The sequence below is a fragment of the Condylura cristata genome, unplaced genomic scaffold, assembly GCF_000260355.1.
Source record: "Condylura cristata isolate star-nosed mole 26May11 unplaced genomic scaffold, ConCri1.0 scaffold00011, whole genome shotgun sequence".
In the NCBI taxonomy this organism is placed as follows: domain Eukaryota; kingdom Metazoa; phylum Chordata; class Mammalia; order Eulipotyphla; family Talpidae; genus Condylura; species Condylura cristata.
This window is the reverse complement of record NW_004567112.1, coordinates 20451514-20468511: the sequence shown is the minus strand read 5'-3', so window position 1 is coordinate 20468511 and position 16998 is coordinate 20451514. Positions and strand designations below refer to the sequence as shown.

The following is a 16998-nucleotide window of genomic DNA, read 5'->3' as shown; positions in this document are numbered from 1 at the left end:
CCCACCCCCAGCCCTCAGCACACAGCCCAGGGCCATCACCAGGCTTGCCCTTTGGGCCTACCTGAATTGCCTCCACCTGGGCACTGCCTACAAACTTATTTAGGGACGAACTAGCAGCCCCAGCCTCTCCCAGGGCCTTTCTAGGCTTGCAGTGGCCCCCTACCGGACCAGCGGTGACAAGTTGTTAATGACAATGATTGAGGGGGCCCAAAAATCTACCAGCTCAAAATTCAAAAACATAACAGCCCTTCGAAAACCTAACTAGAGTACACGGTCCTTTGGACGCAGGAGAGCAAAGCCAGGAAAAACATAAATTTTTAGAAAGCAGTGTTAGGGCTCAAAGTTAAGAAAATATTTCTATTATGCAGATCTACCCAAGGATGGAAATGATGATCTGGGTAGGTGGTGAGCTCCCTGTCACTGGAGGTAAGGAAGCGACGGACCACATAGGAGCTACAGAAGAAGATTCCTTAGATAACCCCGAGGGTTCTGTCTAACCAAGGCTCCCACAAAATAAAATGTACATCAGAACAATTGCAGACATATTTGGCAAGTCATGAACAGCAAAATTTGCCAGGATTTTAAACTTAAAAGTATATTTATAGCAAATAAGGGTGTGACTTCACACCATGGTTACAGATAGGCTCACAGGACTTATTATTCCAAGGAAAAATAGTAATAGGTTTAAGAAGGGCTTAGCTGAATGAATAAATAAATATCCAACCCAAGGCAGGTCACCAAAGGCAGTGAGGAAGCATACAAGGGTGCCCCCCGGAACATCTAGCCTCACAGCTGACAAGCGTGCCCACCTCAGGACATCCTCGGACCCGCGGAACTGGGTGAACTGTGGATTCTGTCAAGGGCTCATGGTGGAGAAACAGCCACAGGAAGCACCTTCCTGCAGAAAGTGCCCTGAGCAATCACCACAAGGGAGGAGCTCGGGGGTCACAGGAAGGTACAGGCCCCCCAGACCAGACACCGTCCCGCCCCCAAGCCAGCTTCTGGCACTCACAGCCTCGACAGAGCCTGGTTATTCTGGAACAGCAGTTCTGGCAACACGTGCAGCTGGTTCCGGTTCAGGCGTCTAAAGGAGAGAAGAGAGGATGAGTTGGAAATTGCCTAAATGTCCAGGAAATTCAAAATGTTCACAGAATATTAATCCGATCAGGACAGTTCTGCAGCCCTTGCCCCATAACAGTGATTCCAACCTCAAAAAAAAAAAAAGACTTTTTAGAAGGCACCAGTGTCAGAGTGGGTGTGGTATCCAGGGCTCAAATCCCAACAGGGTTACTGTAACCCCAGGGAAATCACCTCCGCTGGGCCTCGGCCTCCTCATCTATCAAGTGGGAATTCCCCAGCACCTAGAGAGGATCAAAACAGAGCATCTGTGCAAGGCCCCACCAAGGACCAGACATTAGTGAGCAGCCAGGAGATGTTCTCTCTCCTACCCATCGTCACTTCACATTTGCAGGACCCAGTGCAACTTGGAATTAGAATGTCAGCTCAGCTTACAAACCAGCATCTGAAGACACCTGAAATGCGAGCCTTCCCGAGTGGGCAGTGGGGGAGACACTGAGGTTCTGCTTCTTCAGCACCTTCATTCACATTTCACTCAGTTGCATATGAACTTCTCCTTGTTAGCTTTAGGTCTTTCTTCAAATGAAAGTAGCTTTACTGACTTTTTTCATTATTTTTTTAGCACCTTTTTTCATTATTTATGAAAATGAATGCTTAATTTTTTTTAAAGTCTCAAATAACACAAGGAAAACGAATTGGCCCTCTCAATGGTTTGGGGATGCCTTTCCATCTTAACAGAGAACCACCCTTTATTTTTTTTTAACTGATTTTTTTTTAAGATTTTTTTATTTCTGCATACAGAGGTGCAGGGGCAGTGAGAGGATTCACCAGAGACAGAGTGGAGAGCAGAACAGGCCGACTGACGAGGTGCACTGCTGAGGGGAGCAGCGGGTGGGTCAGGAAAGATCTGCTGCGCCATGTGGATCACCTCTGGGGTGCGGATCAAACTCATGCTGAAATGGCTTTCGCTTCTTATTGCTGTGCTTTAACCCGCTGCACCACCAGGGAGGGCCTACCGAGGGCCCACCCTTTATTAATTTTTTAATGACTGAACAGTGTACCCATCTTTCTAAATAACTGCTCACTTGGTGGACAGTTTTCAGCATCATTAGCACAGTCTGGAGAGGAAAGTCTGGTTCCACTCCTGGAACGTGGCCTGGCGAGAAGACCTGACGCAGGAAAGTCCTGGACTTGCCTTACGCAGGCGGAGAGCGATGACAGGCAACTAGGCCTCACTCTCCTGGGAGTCAAGCTCGAACCCCCAGCACCCCCACCCTGGCACCTCTGGGAGCCTCACCAGGCCCCAGTAAGAGCTGCACCATTGCAGGGTCTCCCCAGGCCCAATTTGACTTTTCGGAAAGATCCCCAAGTGATCTGAGGGCAGCTCAAATTGGAGAAGCACCTGCTGCCCCGTCCCCAGCACAGTTTACGTTCCACTCAAGAATCTCCTCTACCAGCGCTAGACAAGGATAAACCAACTCAGCCGAAGCCTCCATTGCAGGAGGGAGGAAGAAATGAAACTCCGTGTGACCCGTGGTCACTGGCCCGTGGTTACCTCCGAGAGGCCACCCTTCATCTGCGATGGGGGAGAGGGGCCGTGTCCAGCACCGTGTGGACATTAGAGCCGCCATGTTAGCCCAGCTGTCTCCCGGGGAATCACACCACTGCTCTGGGGGGAGACCAGCCGCCAATGGCATCCTTGGAGCAACAGGAATAGATATCCAATGACTCCAAGCTCCTCGACCTCATCCAATAAATTAATCCTGTGTTTACACTGCCTGCTAATCATTAGTTTTCACTTTGTTTTGTCTTCCCCTAAGACTTTCTCATTTTTCCAGCTTCAGTTTCTGAAAAACACTTCAGAGGAGGGGGGCCTCCATGGCTTGTTTAAAGTGGAAAATCAAAGGACGCAAAAGGAGGGCCCGGCAGGGCGAGGGCCTGCAGGTAGCTGGGGATAACAACAGTATCACCACCTCAGCCGGTGGTGGGCCCGCGGTCAGTGCGTGGTCCCGGGCATGACCTCGCCGGCCGGGAAGGCAGCATGGAGGCGGGTCTCTGTCTCTGGAGCGTGACAAAGCGCCTTCCACACGCTCCAGCACTCCCTCCTTGCAGCAGCCCCTGGGGGAGGCTTTACCACCACCACCTCGCCCTTGGCGTGGCTCTTCATAGGTGCTCAGGATATGTTTGTTGACTTGTTGAGTTGTCTCCTTGATAATTGAGGGAACAGGGATGCCCAGAGGTGAGTGACTCACCCAAGTCACCGCCAAGTAGTAGAAGCGGTTCTGAAGACTTCCCAGTCCGCTTCGCTGCCTCCACTCTCCACCAGCCAGCTGGAGGGGGTGCAGGGGGGGGGTCTCCCAAGCCAGACTGACTTTACTGGGGCTCTCCTTGGAGCCAGCAGGACCCCACATCTCTGCTCCTGCCCTCATGTGGTTAACTGCTGAGGGAAACCAGTTATGTCTGTTCCCAAAGCTGTTTATGCCAGAAGTACTGATAATTATATAATTGAATGAACTATTACATAAATGAGTGAAACACGAGTGTGAAAAGAATGAGTCGTCTCTATGAACACTAAGTTTTGGAACAAGTTAATGAAAGGAAAGCAGCTGATGAAAGGGCCGTCAGATGAAGTGAAGGAGTGGGGGAAGGGACTAGGAAAGAAATTCGGAATTCTCCACCCAAATGACATGCAGGGTTTTCAGAAATCTCACTCCAGCTCAGAGAAACCAAAACTAAAAACCATAGGCAAGGTGAAAGTGCGGTTGAGGTGAGGAAAACAAACCACCGTTCCCATCCACCCCTCTCGCTGAAGCGAAAGCCCCCAGCCAAAGAAAACGGCGGGGTGAGCAGAGTCAGTAAATGCACATTTACAAATGTTGGCTTGAAATGAATTGTCTGGAGTGAATGCAATATTTGACACTCCCTCCGCTTTATCCAGTCTTTATGACAAACTGACCCATCACTGATGTCTGAAAGTCAGAAAGGCGGGACCATCAGCAGGGACCTCACACCGGGGGGGGGGGGGCAGTCACACGCCCCAAGAGTAGCCGCCATCTGTGAAGTCGCTGGTGACCCATCGGAAGAAAGGAATGGGAAAGGACAAAAGAACAAAGTCCACAATGACATGACAAGTGGTGACTCAAAAGGGGGATCCCTGCCAAGCACTGGGTGCAGCAGCCGGCATGACGTGGCACCCCACCCTGTCTGGATCCCCCCTTCCCCTTCCCCAGGGCATGGCAGCACCAGAGCTAGAGCCCCAGTGGGTTAGGTCCAAATCAGCCTCTCTGAGCCAGGTCATGAATATGTATTTTGTTCTGAGCCTTCTAAGGAAAACAAACACAGGTCTAAACATTGGTTGGAGCCACGGGCCCACTGCCGGCTCCAAGCAGAGGAGCGGGAAAAGAAAGATGGGCTTGACTTTCTTCCAGGCTGCAGGAAGGCAATGAGACAGCCATTTTCTTTTCCCCTTTATTTAATACCTTATTTTCTTTGAAATAAAAAAGAAAAGTGAGGTATTAGGTCATAGTCATTAAGAGCTCAGGCTTTGGAGGCAAAATGATCTAGGTTCTAATCCCCTCTTCTGCACTTAATCACTTAATCACCACTTAATAATCAGTTAATGAGGCAAGCGCCTTAACTTCTGTGCACATCCATTTCTTGTCTGGAAGACGCCACCAAGCACAGTGTTGTTTTAAGGATTAAGCGAGATATTGGGGGCAAAGAACTTATCTCGGTGCTTGGCATAATGCAAGACAATCGCTGGTAGCCATGACTGTGAAAAAGGCTGAGTGTTAAAAAGTCAATTTAAAAAGAAAGGCTCGAGGAGCAGAATTAGAGTGATCTGTCCTCCCACCACTCAGGGGAATGAAAGTTAACATTCTCCGTTGTCTTCCGGCTTTGGGGATAGTACACACACAAGTTGATTCTACTTCCAGACTTCCCCACTTAACACGATATTGTGAGCTCCCTCCACTGGGCTGAACTGTTCCCCAAAGCCTGTGATTTGCTGAGCCCGCCAGGCTGGCCCGAATGCCCGCTGGCTGCGCGGTGCCCTGAGGCTGGGGCTCCCCAGGCCAACCTGGCTCTTCTCCATCCTGTGCCCCCTTCTGCCAGCCTCCTGGGTGGGTGGGCTGGCTCCCACTCCGTGGTGGTCCCAACACCCGACTCTCCATGATATAGTTTTTACTTCTGTGGGTTTATTGAAAGCTTCACTCATTTTTTTTTTAATGTAAGTTTATGTCTATGTCTCCAGCAGGATGACTGTCTCCCCTATTTTTGCATTTCTGTCATGGGGACTGCATATATTGACACCTGAATTTTTAGCCATGACCGTTAAATCACCTTGCAGAAGAACAAGGCCAGAGGCCACCTCAAACGTGAGTGTCCCTCAACCAACACCCCACATCCTTTTGTTTTTTCATTATTGCCCACCTGAAATTTAAAAACTGATCAAAACCCCTTTTCCAACTTGAAAGCCCTGTAAGGAACAAACCTTGCAAACCAGCAACATGTCCTATGTTCGGTGCTGAGACCCAGAGCTTCCAATACACAGCTCCCGAGGGACTCCCCACCCTCCCCTGGGTCTAGGGGTGCTTTATTTAAGGCCACACATATTGATGGACAGTGGTTATGCCCGGGGGTGAGACTAAGGGAAGAAATTTCACAGCCTCTGCACTGCGTCTATTCTTGTCATCGTGTATTTTCAGGGAAAGCAGCACAGACGGCTGCATTTAGGACATGGGGTGAGGACTCGCTCCGGCTTTGACTCTGTGTCACCTCCAATGACACTGGGCCAGTGGCCACAACAGCCCCTGGCACCTGTCAGCAGGTGGGAGGAGGGCTCAGCATCCTACACATCCTCACCCCCTCACTGCGGCCAGGATCACGTCCCCTGAGTGCCAGCCCCTGTCCCCCACCCCCACCTCCTGTGCCTGTGCCCCCAGATACTCACAGCCGCTCCAGCTCCTTCATGTCATCAAAAGCTCCCCGTTCCACCACTCCGATCTGGTTCTCCATTAGCTGCCTGGGGAAGCAAAGAGACAAGGACAGCTATCGGAGGCAGGACCCACCGCTGGCCCGAGGGAGTGGCAGCAGCTGTGCTGGAGACAACACAACTCTCCTCCCAGCCTGAGCTGATAAAATTGCCTCACAAATTCCCTAGCTTGAGCGCCTCTTCAGCCAGCTTCTCACCCCACCTGGGCCTCTCACCCCGCCTCGGCCCCCCTGAAGTCCCTGCACAATAGAAGGCCGCCGGGGTCACCGGGTCGGCCTCCAAAGGCATGCCCGGAAAGGCAGCAGGCTGCCCTGGGGGCCGGCCCACGTGCCCTCCTTCAGCCCCCAGGGCACGTGTCCAAGGGGCGAGCAGGGGGATCAGAGTGGGGGGCGGTCAGGAGCTTGTGCCAACTGGGCAGAGCCCACACAGGCAGCAGCCGCAGTTGGCAGAGGACACCCCCTCTCCTGCACCCCCTCTCTGCCTGGCCCCATCTGCTGCCAGCCCAGCCACCTGCTCTGAGGCGCTCTGCACCTCCCCCCGCCAACGCGCCCCCAAGCCCAGAGCATCCAGGGGCGGGCACTGTTTTCCACCAACAGATCGCTCTGTGCATGTTAGATTTTGAAATAATCAAGTATGTTTTTCTCCCTGCTCTTCCCCTCTCCATCCCAAGCAGGTGGTTTATGCGTGCCCTCGGGTCCTCAGCGCTTTGGGGTGCGTAGGGGGCAGAAGCTCCTAGGAGACACTCCTCTTCCTCCACTGTATTTCCAGAAGCTGAAGGTGTCGAACTGCTTCCCCTGGAAGCCTGGGGAAGCACAGGGGGCCGCCAGGAGGGAGGGAGGGCTTCCCCGATTTAGAATAGGTTTCTGGAGCCTAGAAGGGCCCTTGTGAGGCTGCAGGGAGCAGGCAGCTGCCTGCAAGCCAGGACAAGATAGCTCATGGGGAAACAGCATGGCGGTAAGCTTAAACTTCAAGCCTCAAGAATGGTGAGAAGTTAAGTTCTACTGCTTCGGCCACCCGGTCTGTGGTACAGCCTGAGCCCATGAGGACAGAGGGATTCCTGAGGAGACTTGGGAGACAGCCCAGGGATGGCACCAACCCTTCGCCCAGCCCAGGTCCTCCCCGGGCAACCCTGGGGCCCGCCCCAGGCCTGGTTTTCTCATTCATGGAGAGGCAGTGGCTGCTCTGAGTGAAGACTCGCCTGTCCCCCCACCCCCCACCTCAGGGGGTCTCTCCATGGGGGCGGGCCCCCAGCCCCCCAGCCAGCAGCCAGGGCCCGCCTCCGTTCCCCCAGACCCAGCTGAGGGTGGGGCAGTGTCCTATACTCACAGCACCCGCAGCTGCTTGAGCCCCGCAAAGTCGTTCTTATGGATCCGGGTGATGTTGTTGCCATTGAGTTCCCTGGTGGAGAATGGAAAGAAGACGGTGAGATAACCAGGGTGCAGTGGGCCCAGGCTGCAGCTCCGGGCTCCCCTCCCTAAACCTGTCGTCTCACCGATGGGGCTGAGTGCTTCCCTGCTAAGCCCAGGGGCCCCCAAGTTGTGTCAAGGTCCAGAAAGCTGGGACCTCTTGGCTGCAGAGTCTGACCCGCAAGAGCCAAGGGGTGAGGGTGGAAACCCAGTCAGGGGCTCTGCCCTGAGAGGGTTCAGTCCATGCAGGACAAGACAGTCACACAGGAAGGAATCTGGGATCTGAAAATTAGAGAGGCTAGTCGGGCGGAATCCAGGCTGAGTCTCAGTTTCCACATCCATAAAATGGGGATAATAAGCACCTCAGAGGGTTAGCAGGAGGCATAAACAAGCAAAGAGCATGTCCTGAACTTGGATATGTTGGGGACATCAACACTGTCATCTAGCTGACACAAGCTGTCCACTTCCTGGGCAGGAAAGAGGGGGAGCACGCATCATTTAGGAGAATGAGGAAGTGGGACTTGAGCTGAGGCGAAGATGAGGGAGATGAGAGGACAAAGCAGACATGCCAGGGAATGAGACGACCCTGGGGAACTGGACTTTACATCCATCTTCCCTAGGCCTGGAGAGTGGGTAAGGAGGGGCTCAAAGAGGCTAGGTGGTTTCCCCGGTAACCAGCTGGTCAACAGCACCAGGGTCAGGACACATGGCCATCTGGCTCTAGGGCTCAGGCTTCTCGCAGGCCAGACTATGTCCCCAAGATGACAAGCTGATAATGCATTCGACTCTTCACACTGTCACCCCTCCCCAGGCCTGGCTCCCCACCCTGCGGAAACTTCCTCCCTGCTCGTCACCTCTTTTCTAACAGGATCTTTCGGAGGGCCTTGCAGCCTCTCCAACGTGACGGACATTGGTGAATTCCCAGACTAAGACTCTTCCCTAAATGAAGGATGAGGACACCCTCCCAGGTGACCTACTCGTCTTAACGTAGAGGTCTTTCTTTATTCTTCCCTGCAAACGTAGCTCTGGCCTCACCTGGGCTGCGCCCTCATCTGCTCCTTCTGCAGCCTGACCGTGCTTCAAACACTGAGGCTGTCAGCAGGAGCCCTAAGTCAGCTCTCTCCACCAGCGGGGTTGGTCTGCTTCGTGTCATCCCTCTGGAACATCCATCTTCAAACCCAAACCACAAGGGGTTTGGGGTCATTTTAATTATAAAGGTATGTCTGCACTGATTATAAAGGCAAAAATTGTCCGCTTAAATAGACAACAGAGCATGTTTGGTTGACTTTCAGCACAGCCCATAGGCTGAATGCTGTGCAGCCTTTGAGTGATGGTACAGCTCAGTCTGTATTGACAAGGAAGACTGCCTGAGACAGTGAGAGGGAAGAGGGCTTCAACACAGTTGTGTTCTATAATCACCTCCATGTAAAGCACAAGACAGGTGTGCACACAGAACATATTCGCTGAGGGCTGTTGGCCTGTTACTGCCCAAAACTGCCAAGTGGTAGACTTGAAGAGACTGTAGTTTCTTTTTTATACTTTTCTGCATTGTTATAGTCTTTCAAAAAGATATCTATAGTTTTGTTTTTTAAAAAATATTTATTTATTTACTTATGCATACAGAACTGGGGTATAGGCCAGACATGCGGAGGGTGAGAGGATTCACCAGAGACAGAGTGGGGAGCAGAACAGGCAGATCGATGAAGTACACTGCTGAGGGGAGCAGCGGGAAGGTCAGGAGAAGTCTGTCACACCATGTGGGTCAGCTCCCGGGCAGGCGGGGATCGAACTCATGCTAAAGTGGCTTTAGTTTCTTAGTGCAGTGCTTTAACCCGCTGCGCCACCAGGGAGGGCCCAGATATCTATAGTTTTACAAGCCAACAAACTATTCAAGTATTGCATTTAAAAACTAGAATAATAGATACAGCGCAGGGGTTAAAGACAGCGCTATCAAGTTGTCAAGCAAGCACCAGCCACTGCAGCACTAGTTCAGTCCCAGCTCAGCCAGGGAGCTGACCCACATGGTGCAGCAGACCTCCCCTGTCTTGCCCGCTGCTCCCCTCAGCAATCTATTTCAGTAGATCTGCCTGTTCTGCTCCCAACTCTGTTTATGGTGAATCCTCTCACTACACCTCTGGTCTACACCCCAGTTCTTGTATGTGTAAATAAATAAGTATTAAAAAAAAAAATAACAGATGCACATTATTGCATGTTTTTCAGTTTCCTAAAGAACAAAGAAAACATTAAATTTGCACATAAACCCATCACCCAGAACTCAACCCCATTACCATTCTGGAATATTCTCTCTCAAACCTGTTTCCTTTGGATACAGTTGAGATAAATCAACAAATAGTTATGGAAGACTGGCTATTCAGTGTCTTGTAAGGCTCTGAAGATACAAGGTGGATGACAGCAAAGAACGCCCTCTGGGCACTCCACTTAGGACCCTGCCTGGCCAAGATGTCTCCCCGCAGTTGAACAGATCAAGTTACCAGGCCATTCCTGCCTGCTTGCTTTCCTGCTGTTCAGTTATACACAACTCTGCCTAAGGTTTGGCCAGCATTTGCGCAGAACACATCCCTAGAAACAGAACCACACAGTCAAACGTCACGAAGACTCACATGAATTTTAAGAACACTCACGCAGTCCTTCCCAGGGCAACCATGTCGATAAGGCAGCTGACTGCAAGAAGTACTCATTTTACAGATAGCAAGACTGAGGCAAAGACAAACACTAAGACTTGTCTGAACAAGGCAGGACCCTAGCGGAACTCTGGGATGCCCAAGGGTGGGTTCCTAGGCAGGTGGAAGGGGGGAGGGGGGCGGAGGAGGCTCACAGGGATGGCTGGTGCCCTCTCACATGGACACACCTCTCTCCTAACCCTTCCTCCCAGGCCCCACTGTGCAGACTCCAAGACACACTCCTTAGCTTACCATCACTGGACGCTAATCCCGCCTCCTCCCTTTCTGCACCTACTCCACCCCCACTCAAGAAAAGGGACACACAGAAGCAGATCATGGTGCAGACAGCAGAGCAAACACAGCCCCTCTCTCAAGAGGCCCTGCTGGCAGCCTCCAGGATAGAATGTCCATGGAGGCTGAGCCCACCCCAGCCCCCACCTGCCCATTCAGCCTTGTTCTCTAGCTCTGCAGCTAAGTGCCTCCTCTCAGGGGACAGCTTCTGTGAGGCGAGGCGAGGCGGCTCTTACTTGGTTCCAGGTCTGAACGCTGCTGTTTAAAGAGGCGAGGCGTTCTGCTGCTTTGCAGGAGAGAAGGCTGACCTCCCCTGGGCCTCCCCCTCAGCAGGGCAGCCCAGTCAGATCAAGTTTCCAACCTGGGCCAGCCACTTCCCCTTGAACCTTCTGCAGAGACTGCTGGAGTGAGGTGAGGAGGTGATTTTTCTCCAGTGCCTGATTCCTCCAACAGGTGGCCCATGAGTGGCTGCCATGGGGACAGCCCCTCCTCACCCCACGGAGACACCCCCACCCCAGGCCAGCAGCCTGGGAGAAACAGGAGATGCAGTTGTAACCTTAAGCCCTTTGCAGCCAGAGCACCCAGCGGGGTGGGCCCTCAGGCAGCCCAGCCATTTCTGAGCAAGCAGGCAGGCTCCAGAGCCGCCCTGGGCTCCCCGGGTGCTTGTTGCCAGAGCTCACGGCCACCTCTTCTCCTGACGGGGCCCCAGCAGTGTGTGACTCAAGCGTGTCTCGTCTACTTCACACTCACAGTAACGCACGAGGTCAGTCACAGTCTCTGTCTTATGGACGAAGAAACGGAGGCACAGACTGGTAGAGCAGTTTCCCTGTGCCGCACGGCTGAGAAGAGGTCAAGCCCAGGTCAGTGTGAGTCCATGTTCTTGCTCAACATCACGACCCCTCACGTTAAGGGACTCTCCACCCTCACCGCCAGTGGCCCTGCCTGAACAGGCCTGAGAAACGACTTGGAAGCTTTGAACCCAAGACCATGAGCTGTGCTAAGTAATAACACGGGGAGCCCCCAGCGACTGAGCTAAGTATGTTCTTAGTGGCTGGGACTTGGTGGCTAAGACTCTGCCTTCAGAATCCTGCTCCACTCCTACTGGCTGTATCACCTTGGGCACTTAGCTCAAGTTCCCTGTGCCTCAGTTTCCCCTTCTATAAAATGAGGAACATGACCACACCCACCTCTGAGAGATGTTTTGAGACTTAAATGACTTAATATTTCTAAAGCGCCAGGAACCGCCCAGGGCACACCTGTGCTCTCTAGACCTGCGTTGCCCGCTGTGATTATTTTACTACAACTGATTTCCTCAAGGACCAGGGCGCCAGTAGAAGCCCAGTGCCCCAGGCTCAGCTCCGGCTGACACTGGCCTGGCAGCGCCAGGCCTGCAGGGAGAAGCAAGCCTGTGGGCCCTGCGTTTGCCGAGCGAAGCCCAGCGGCAGTGCCAGAAGACGGTTCTCCCAACCTGAGGCTTCTGCACCACTCTTCCCCCCAGGAGGAAACGCACTCGAGGGGCAGATGCCCCAACTGCCACCAGTTGCTGTGTGGTCCTACCTCCATGGTAAAAGATTTTGGAGAAAATCCTCTGAAGCAGAGTTGCTGAGGAAAAAACAAAAACACATGAAGATTTCTTGAATCCTGTCAGGAAACAAGAATCCGATCCCCAACACCTGGGTATTCATGATAAAGCGGGGAAAAACCCTAGGATTTCCTGGAGCGGCAAGGATAAGCCCCCTGGGCCCCCTTGGGGTACTCTGGGGGCTCCGTGAGCCTTCCAAGCGTGTCCTACTCAGGGCTCCAGCCACTCCTGCTGCTGCTTCCCCGGGACCAGAACATTCCGGCAGCAGCCATGCGGCAGTGAGGCGGGTGGGGCAGGGGTGGGGCAGGGCGAGGGATGCTCTGAATCCCTTCCTGCCGGTCTCGAATGTAAACACACACACACACACACACCCTCCACTGTGAGAGAGACCGTCTGGGCTGGGGAACTGTGCCCTCGGCTCTATCCTGTGAAAGCTCATATACCTAGGGCAGACCCATGGCGCAGAAGCTGCAGAATCGGACCGGTTACTGAAGGAGGGAAGAATTTCCCTACTCAACCACCACCCTGACAGCAGCAGAGGGACCTGCGGGTGGGCGGAACACCCCAGACTGCAGGTTGGCCAGCCGCGTGCCTGCCGTCCTGAGGAACCGCTTCACCAGGCTCCCCACATTCACTCTGGCTCCCCTCCAATGTGTTCTCCAAACCACAGCCAGAGTGATCTTTTCAAGATGCAAATCTGATCATGTCACTCCCCACTTAAGCCCTTCAATGAATCCCCATCGCTCTTGGAATCAAGACAAAAATCTTAGCATGAGCTACAAGGCCGGCCTGGCCTGATCCCCTCCCTCCCTCCCTCCGGTGGAGCGCCTGGCCTGCCTCGGAGCTTGCCAGCCCCCCACCCTGGGCCCTGGGCGGCCCTTCGTGTGCTCTGCCCAATGCACTCCAACTTTTCCTTCCACTCTGTCACACCTCCCCTCCCCGTGCAGCCCAACTAGGAGCCCCAAGCCCCTCCTCTGCAGCACAAAACAGGGGTGACTTGGGGGCTTCCTTCACAGCTATGTCACACACGAGTATGAACTCCGGTGGGCACAAGCTGTGTCAGCTTTTGCTCATTATTCTGACCCTGGGCCAAACACAGCACAGGGCCGCTGACACACATTTCCGTGGGTCTTGAACTCCAGGACAAATTTGCATGAAAGCTGACATATTTCAAATAACATTAGGCTGAGTGGGCTTTTCATTCCCTGCTCCGCCAGGCTCCCTCAAGTTCCCCCAAAACATACTAATTAAGAGATGTTTTCCCCAAGTGAACAGGTACAAGAAAAGGTCCCCCCATAGAGACGCTGCTGTGCAAGTGTCAATCTCCCGTAGCCCACGGGTTAAAAGACTGTTTTTTTCCTCATGTCCTTTAAAGGAAAACACCAGCCCACAGGGTCTCAGCCACTCTGCTTCTCCTCGACCTGAACAGCCCAGGGCTCGCTGGGGCCTCTTAGAACAGGCCTCTGGTCCTCACTGGCCCTCCAACACAGCTGGCTCACTCTGAACAGACCTCTCTCTACGTCTCCTGCTCTGAACCAGTTTTCCTTGGGGTCCATGCAGGTGTCGCCAGAGCTGGGATCGTGAATTGGAGTGTGTTCCACACAAAGTCCTTTGCGGAAGGCCAGTCTCCTCTGTGAGACTGTGAGGGGAGGTCATATCTGCTTTGCTCACTGTGAGGCAGCCTGGCACGCACCTGACACGCAGTAGGTGTCCACGGAACATAGCTCAATGAGCAATCCTGCCCCTAAGCCTGCTGCATGCTCTCCACAGCCCACTGAGCCTCTGCACAGGCCTCAGGCCTTGGCAGGGCACAATCAGAGACTCCTCCTACTCCCCAGCAGAACTCACAGGTCTGGCAACAACCAGCACTGGAACCTCCTTCACTCCTGGATGGAATGAGTCAAGAAACCCCAGACAGGGCCCTCCCTAGTGGCGCAGAGGGTTAAAGCACTGCACCAAGAAGCTAAAGCCGCTTCCGCATGAGTTCGATCCCCGCCTGCCCCAGAGGGGATCCACATGGCGTGGCAGACCTCTCCTGACCCGCCTGCTGCTCCCCTCAGCAGTGTGCCTCAACAGTCTGCCTGTTCTGCTCCCCACTCTGTCTCTGGTGAATCCTCTCACCGCCCCTGTGCCTCTGGCCTGTACCCTAGTTCTGTATGCACAAATAAATAATAAATCTTAAAAAAAAGAAAGAAACTCCACAGTAGTCAGGGCGCCAAGCCCAGACAGATCTGAGCCCTCTCCACGCGGATGTTCCCAGAGACCCAACCTGCCTCCTTGGCTGTCTTCTAGCAACAGGTATCTCCTTGTATCTAGTACAGGTATCTCCTGCCTTTCGGAAGTTCATTTTAGACCACTGTGGTTGCACAAAAGACCTGCATTAGTACCTGTTCTCACAAACCTGAAGAGGAGTCTGCTTTTATGACAGAAGGGGAAGCGTGACCCAGAGCTCAAATCTGCTCAGCAGCAGCGGCCCCCAGAGCAGCCAGTGACCCTGCCGCCCCTCCCCAGCAGCACGGCATGAGGCTGTGTGTTCATCCTATTACTCCTGCTTCTACGGCATGTTAGTGCTAGTTTAGTATCATTTGGTTGGTTATTTTAAAATCCGGGAATGCTCAACATTTTCCCGTTAAGTTAATGGTAATTGCATTTCAATTTATGCCATTTTTGCTTATGAAAATTTCACAGGTTTGTTCTAATTTTAGATCGTGCGGGAAACCTGCACAAAGACAACCCAGCCAGCTCACTTACACCTCTCTTACCTGTCTCAAAGATTTTTTTATCCTCCTTTACAGATGAGGAAACTGAGGCACCAATAATTTAAATAACTTGCCCAAGATCAGCCAACTGGCACCGCTGAGGAGGGAAGGCTTGAACCCTGGCAGGTCTTGATGCCAGGATCCAGCTCTTTAAGTTTCAATTGTGGTAAAGACACATAACCAAAATGTATTGTTTCAACCATTTTTACATGGACAGTTTAGTAGCATTAAGTATATTCACATTGGCACAGGACAGATCTCCAGAACTCTTCCATCTTGCAAACTGAAACTCTGGACCTACTAAACAATGCCTCCGCCCCTCCCCCACGCTCCCCATCCTCCCCCAGCAACCACATGCTAACTTTCTGTCTCCTGATTTTCACAATTCAAGGTACCTCATATAAATGCAATCATGTAGTGTTGTCTTCTTGTAATTCACTTATTTTACTTAGCATAATGTCCGAAAGATACATCCATGTTATGGCATGTGTCCAAATGCCCTTACTTTTTAAAACTGACTAATATTCCATGTGTTCCATACACAGTTTTATTTCTTCATTCGTCTATGAACTGGATGTACAAATATCTTTGAGACATTGCTTTCGTTCCTTTTGTATAAATACCCAAAAGAAGAACTATTGGATCAAATGGTAATTCTTGTTTAATTTTTAGAGGAATATATTATTTTCCACAGTGACTCCACCATTTTTCAGCCCCAGAAACAGTCTACCAGAGGTCTGCCGCGCCATGTGGGTCACCTCCCGGGCAGGGATCAAACTCGCACTGAAGCAGCTGTGGCCACTTGCAGTGCTGCGCCCGTCCTAACCCACTGCACCACCAGGGAGGGCCCTGGTGTCGTTTTGTTCTTTTTTTTTAATAGGAGCTATTCTGTAGATGTGAAGTGGACAGGGTGCAGCTCTTAGCCCCAACTCATGCTGTGTTCTGTTCTGAGGCTCAATCGTACCCCAGGCCCTTCACCACAGAGGCCCAGCCTCACCCTCGCCAATCCCCTCCCAGGTCTGGGTCTACTTCAAAACGAAGGGACCCCACACAGCTACCAGCCTTCTGTGTCCATTCCCTGCCAGCTTCCCACTCACTGCCCACCCAGGTCCCAGACCTCTGCCTGCAATACCATCTCCTTACACCCTCAACTCTGCTCACCAACCCCCACCCACCAGCGGATGCCCCTCCACATGCCAGCTGCAATTTGGGTCCATCCAGTAAACAAGAGCAGGGAGGGCCCCACTGTAACCAGTTCGCCTTTCTGGTTCCCATGCTAAGCCCTGAAGGGGTGCTGTAATTGCTGAATGAATGTCTGACAAATGAATGAATAATAGAAGCTAGGCCTTGTCTGGAGCTTAGTCAAACTCAAAAACAAACTCAAACACAGCTCAGAGCCTCAAACCCAGGGATCTCAGCACACCCATTCTTCAGCCGTTTGGCCTCTGGCGGAAGGCTCCCCTCTGTGAACGTCTTTCTGCCAAGCAGCAGTGATACTTCCTGCCAGGACAGTTAAGCACAGAGGTGGCTGAAGTGTCTTGGTCAGGGACTCTCAGTGGTGACCCCACACCATCAGGATTCCCTCTTCGCCACTCTCCGCCTCAGCTCCTCTCAGGCTCCTCTTTTTCACCATGGGCTCCCACACCCTCCTGGGGCTCCCCTGCAAACCACTTGCCCTGATCGGGCTCCCCAGAAGAGCTCCCAGACTTGTTCTCGCCTCTGAAACTGCCGAAACTTCCACTCTCCACCTACTCGCTCTAGACCATCTGCCTCCGGCCTTCTACTTCTCACAGGAAACCGGTCTGTCCAGCTTTGCCAGTGACCCCCAATCACAGTTCCAGAAGCTTTCCTTGGACCTCATCCTCAGACAGACTGGCGGCTCTCTGCACACCCAGCCCCCCTTCCCAACTTGAGGCTCCTCCAGCTTTGGGAGTTGCTGCCCAGCCCAGGCTCGATTCACAACGTTGGCCAGTGCATCCCTGTGTAAAACACAGGGCCGGGCCCTCCCTGGTGGGACAGCCAGTTAAAGCACAGCACTGAGAAACTAAAGCCACTTCAGCATAAGTTCAATCCCCACCCCGGAGGTGACCCACATGGCACAGCAGACCTCTCCTGACCCACCCGCCGCTCCCCTCAGAAGTGTACTTCCTCAATCTGCCTGTTCTGCTCCCCACTCTGTCTCTGGTGAAGCCTCTCACCACCCCTGAGC

The 16998-nt window shown here is 52.8% G+C and overlaps 1 protein-coding gene across 1 annotated transcript in view; it reads right to left on the bottom strand.

The window, feature by feature from the left end:
* Positions 1 to 16998, bottom strand: part of SLIT1 (slit homolog 1 (Drosophila)) — a 140249-nt gene that overhangs the window by 112423 nt on the left and 10828 nt on the right. The window contains exons 2-4 of the mRNA XM_004680582.2: positions 7397 to 7468; positions 6029 to 6100; positions 1013 to 1084 (exon numbers count right to left, since the gene is read on the bottom strand). Of these exons, the coding sequence (XP_004680639.1) occupies positions 1013 to 1084; positions 6029 to 6100; positions 7397 to 7468 (216 nt within the window). The remainder of the gene's footprint in view (positions 1 to 1012; positions 1085 to 6028; positions 6101 to 7396; positions 7469 to 16998) is intronic.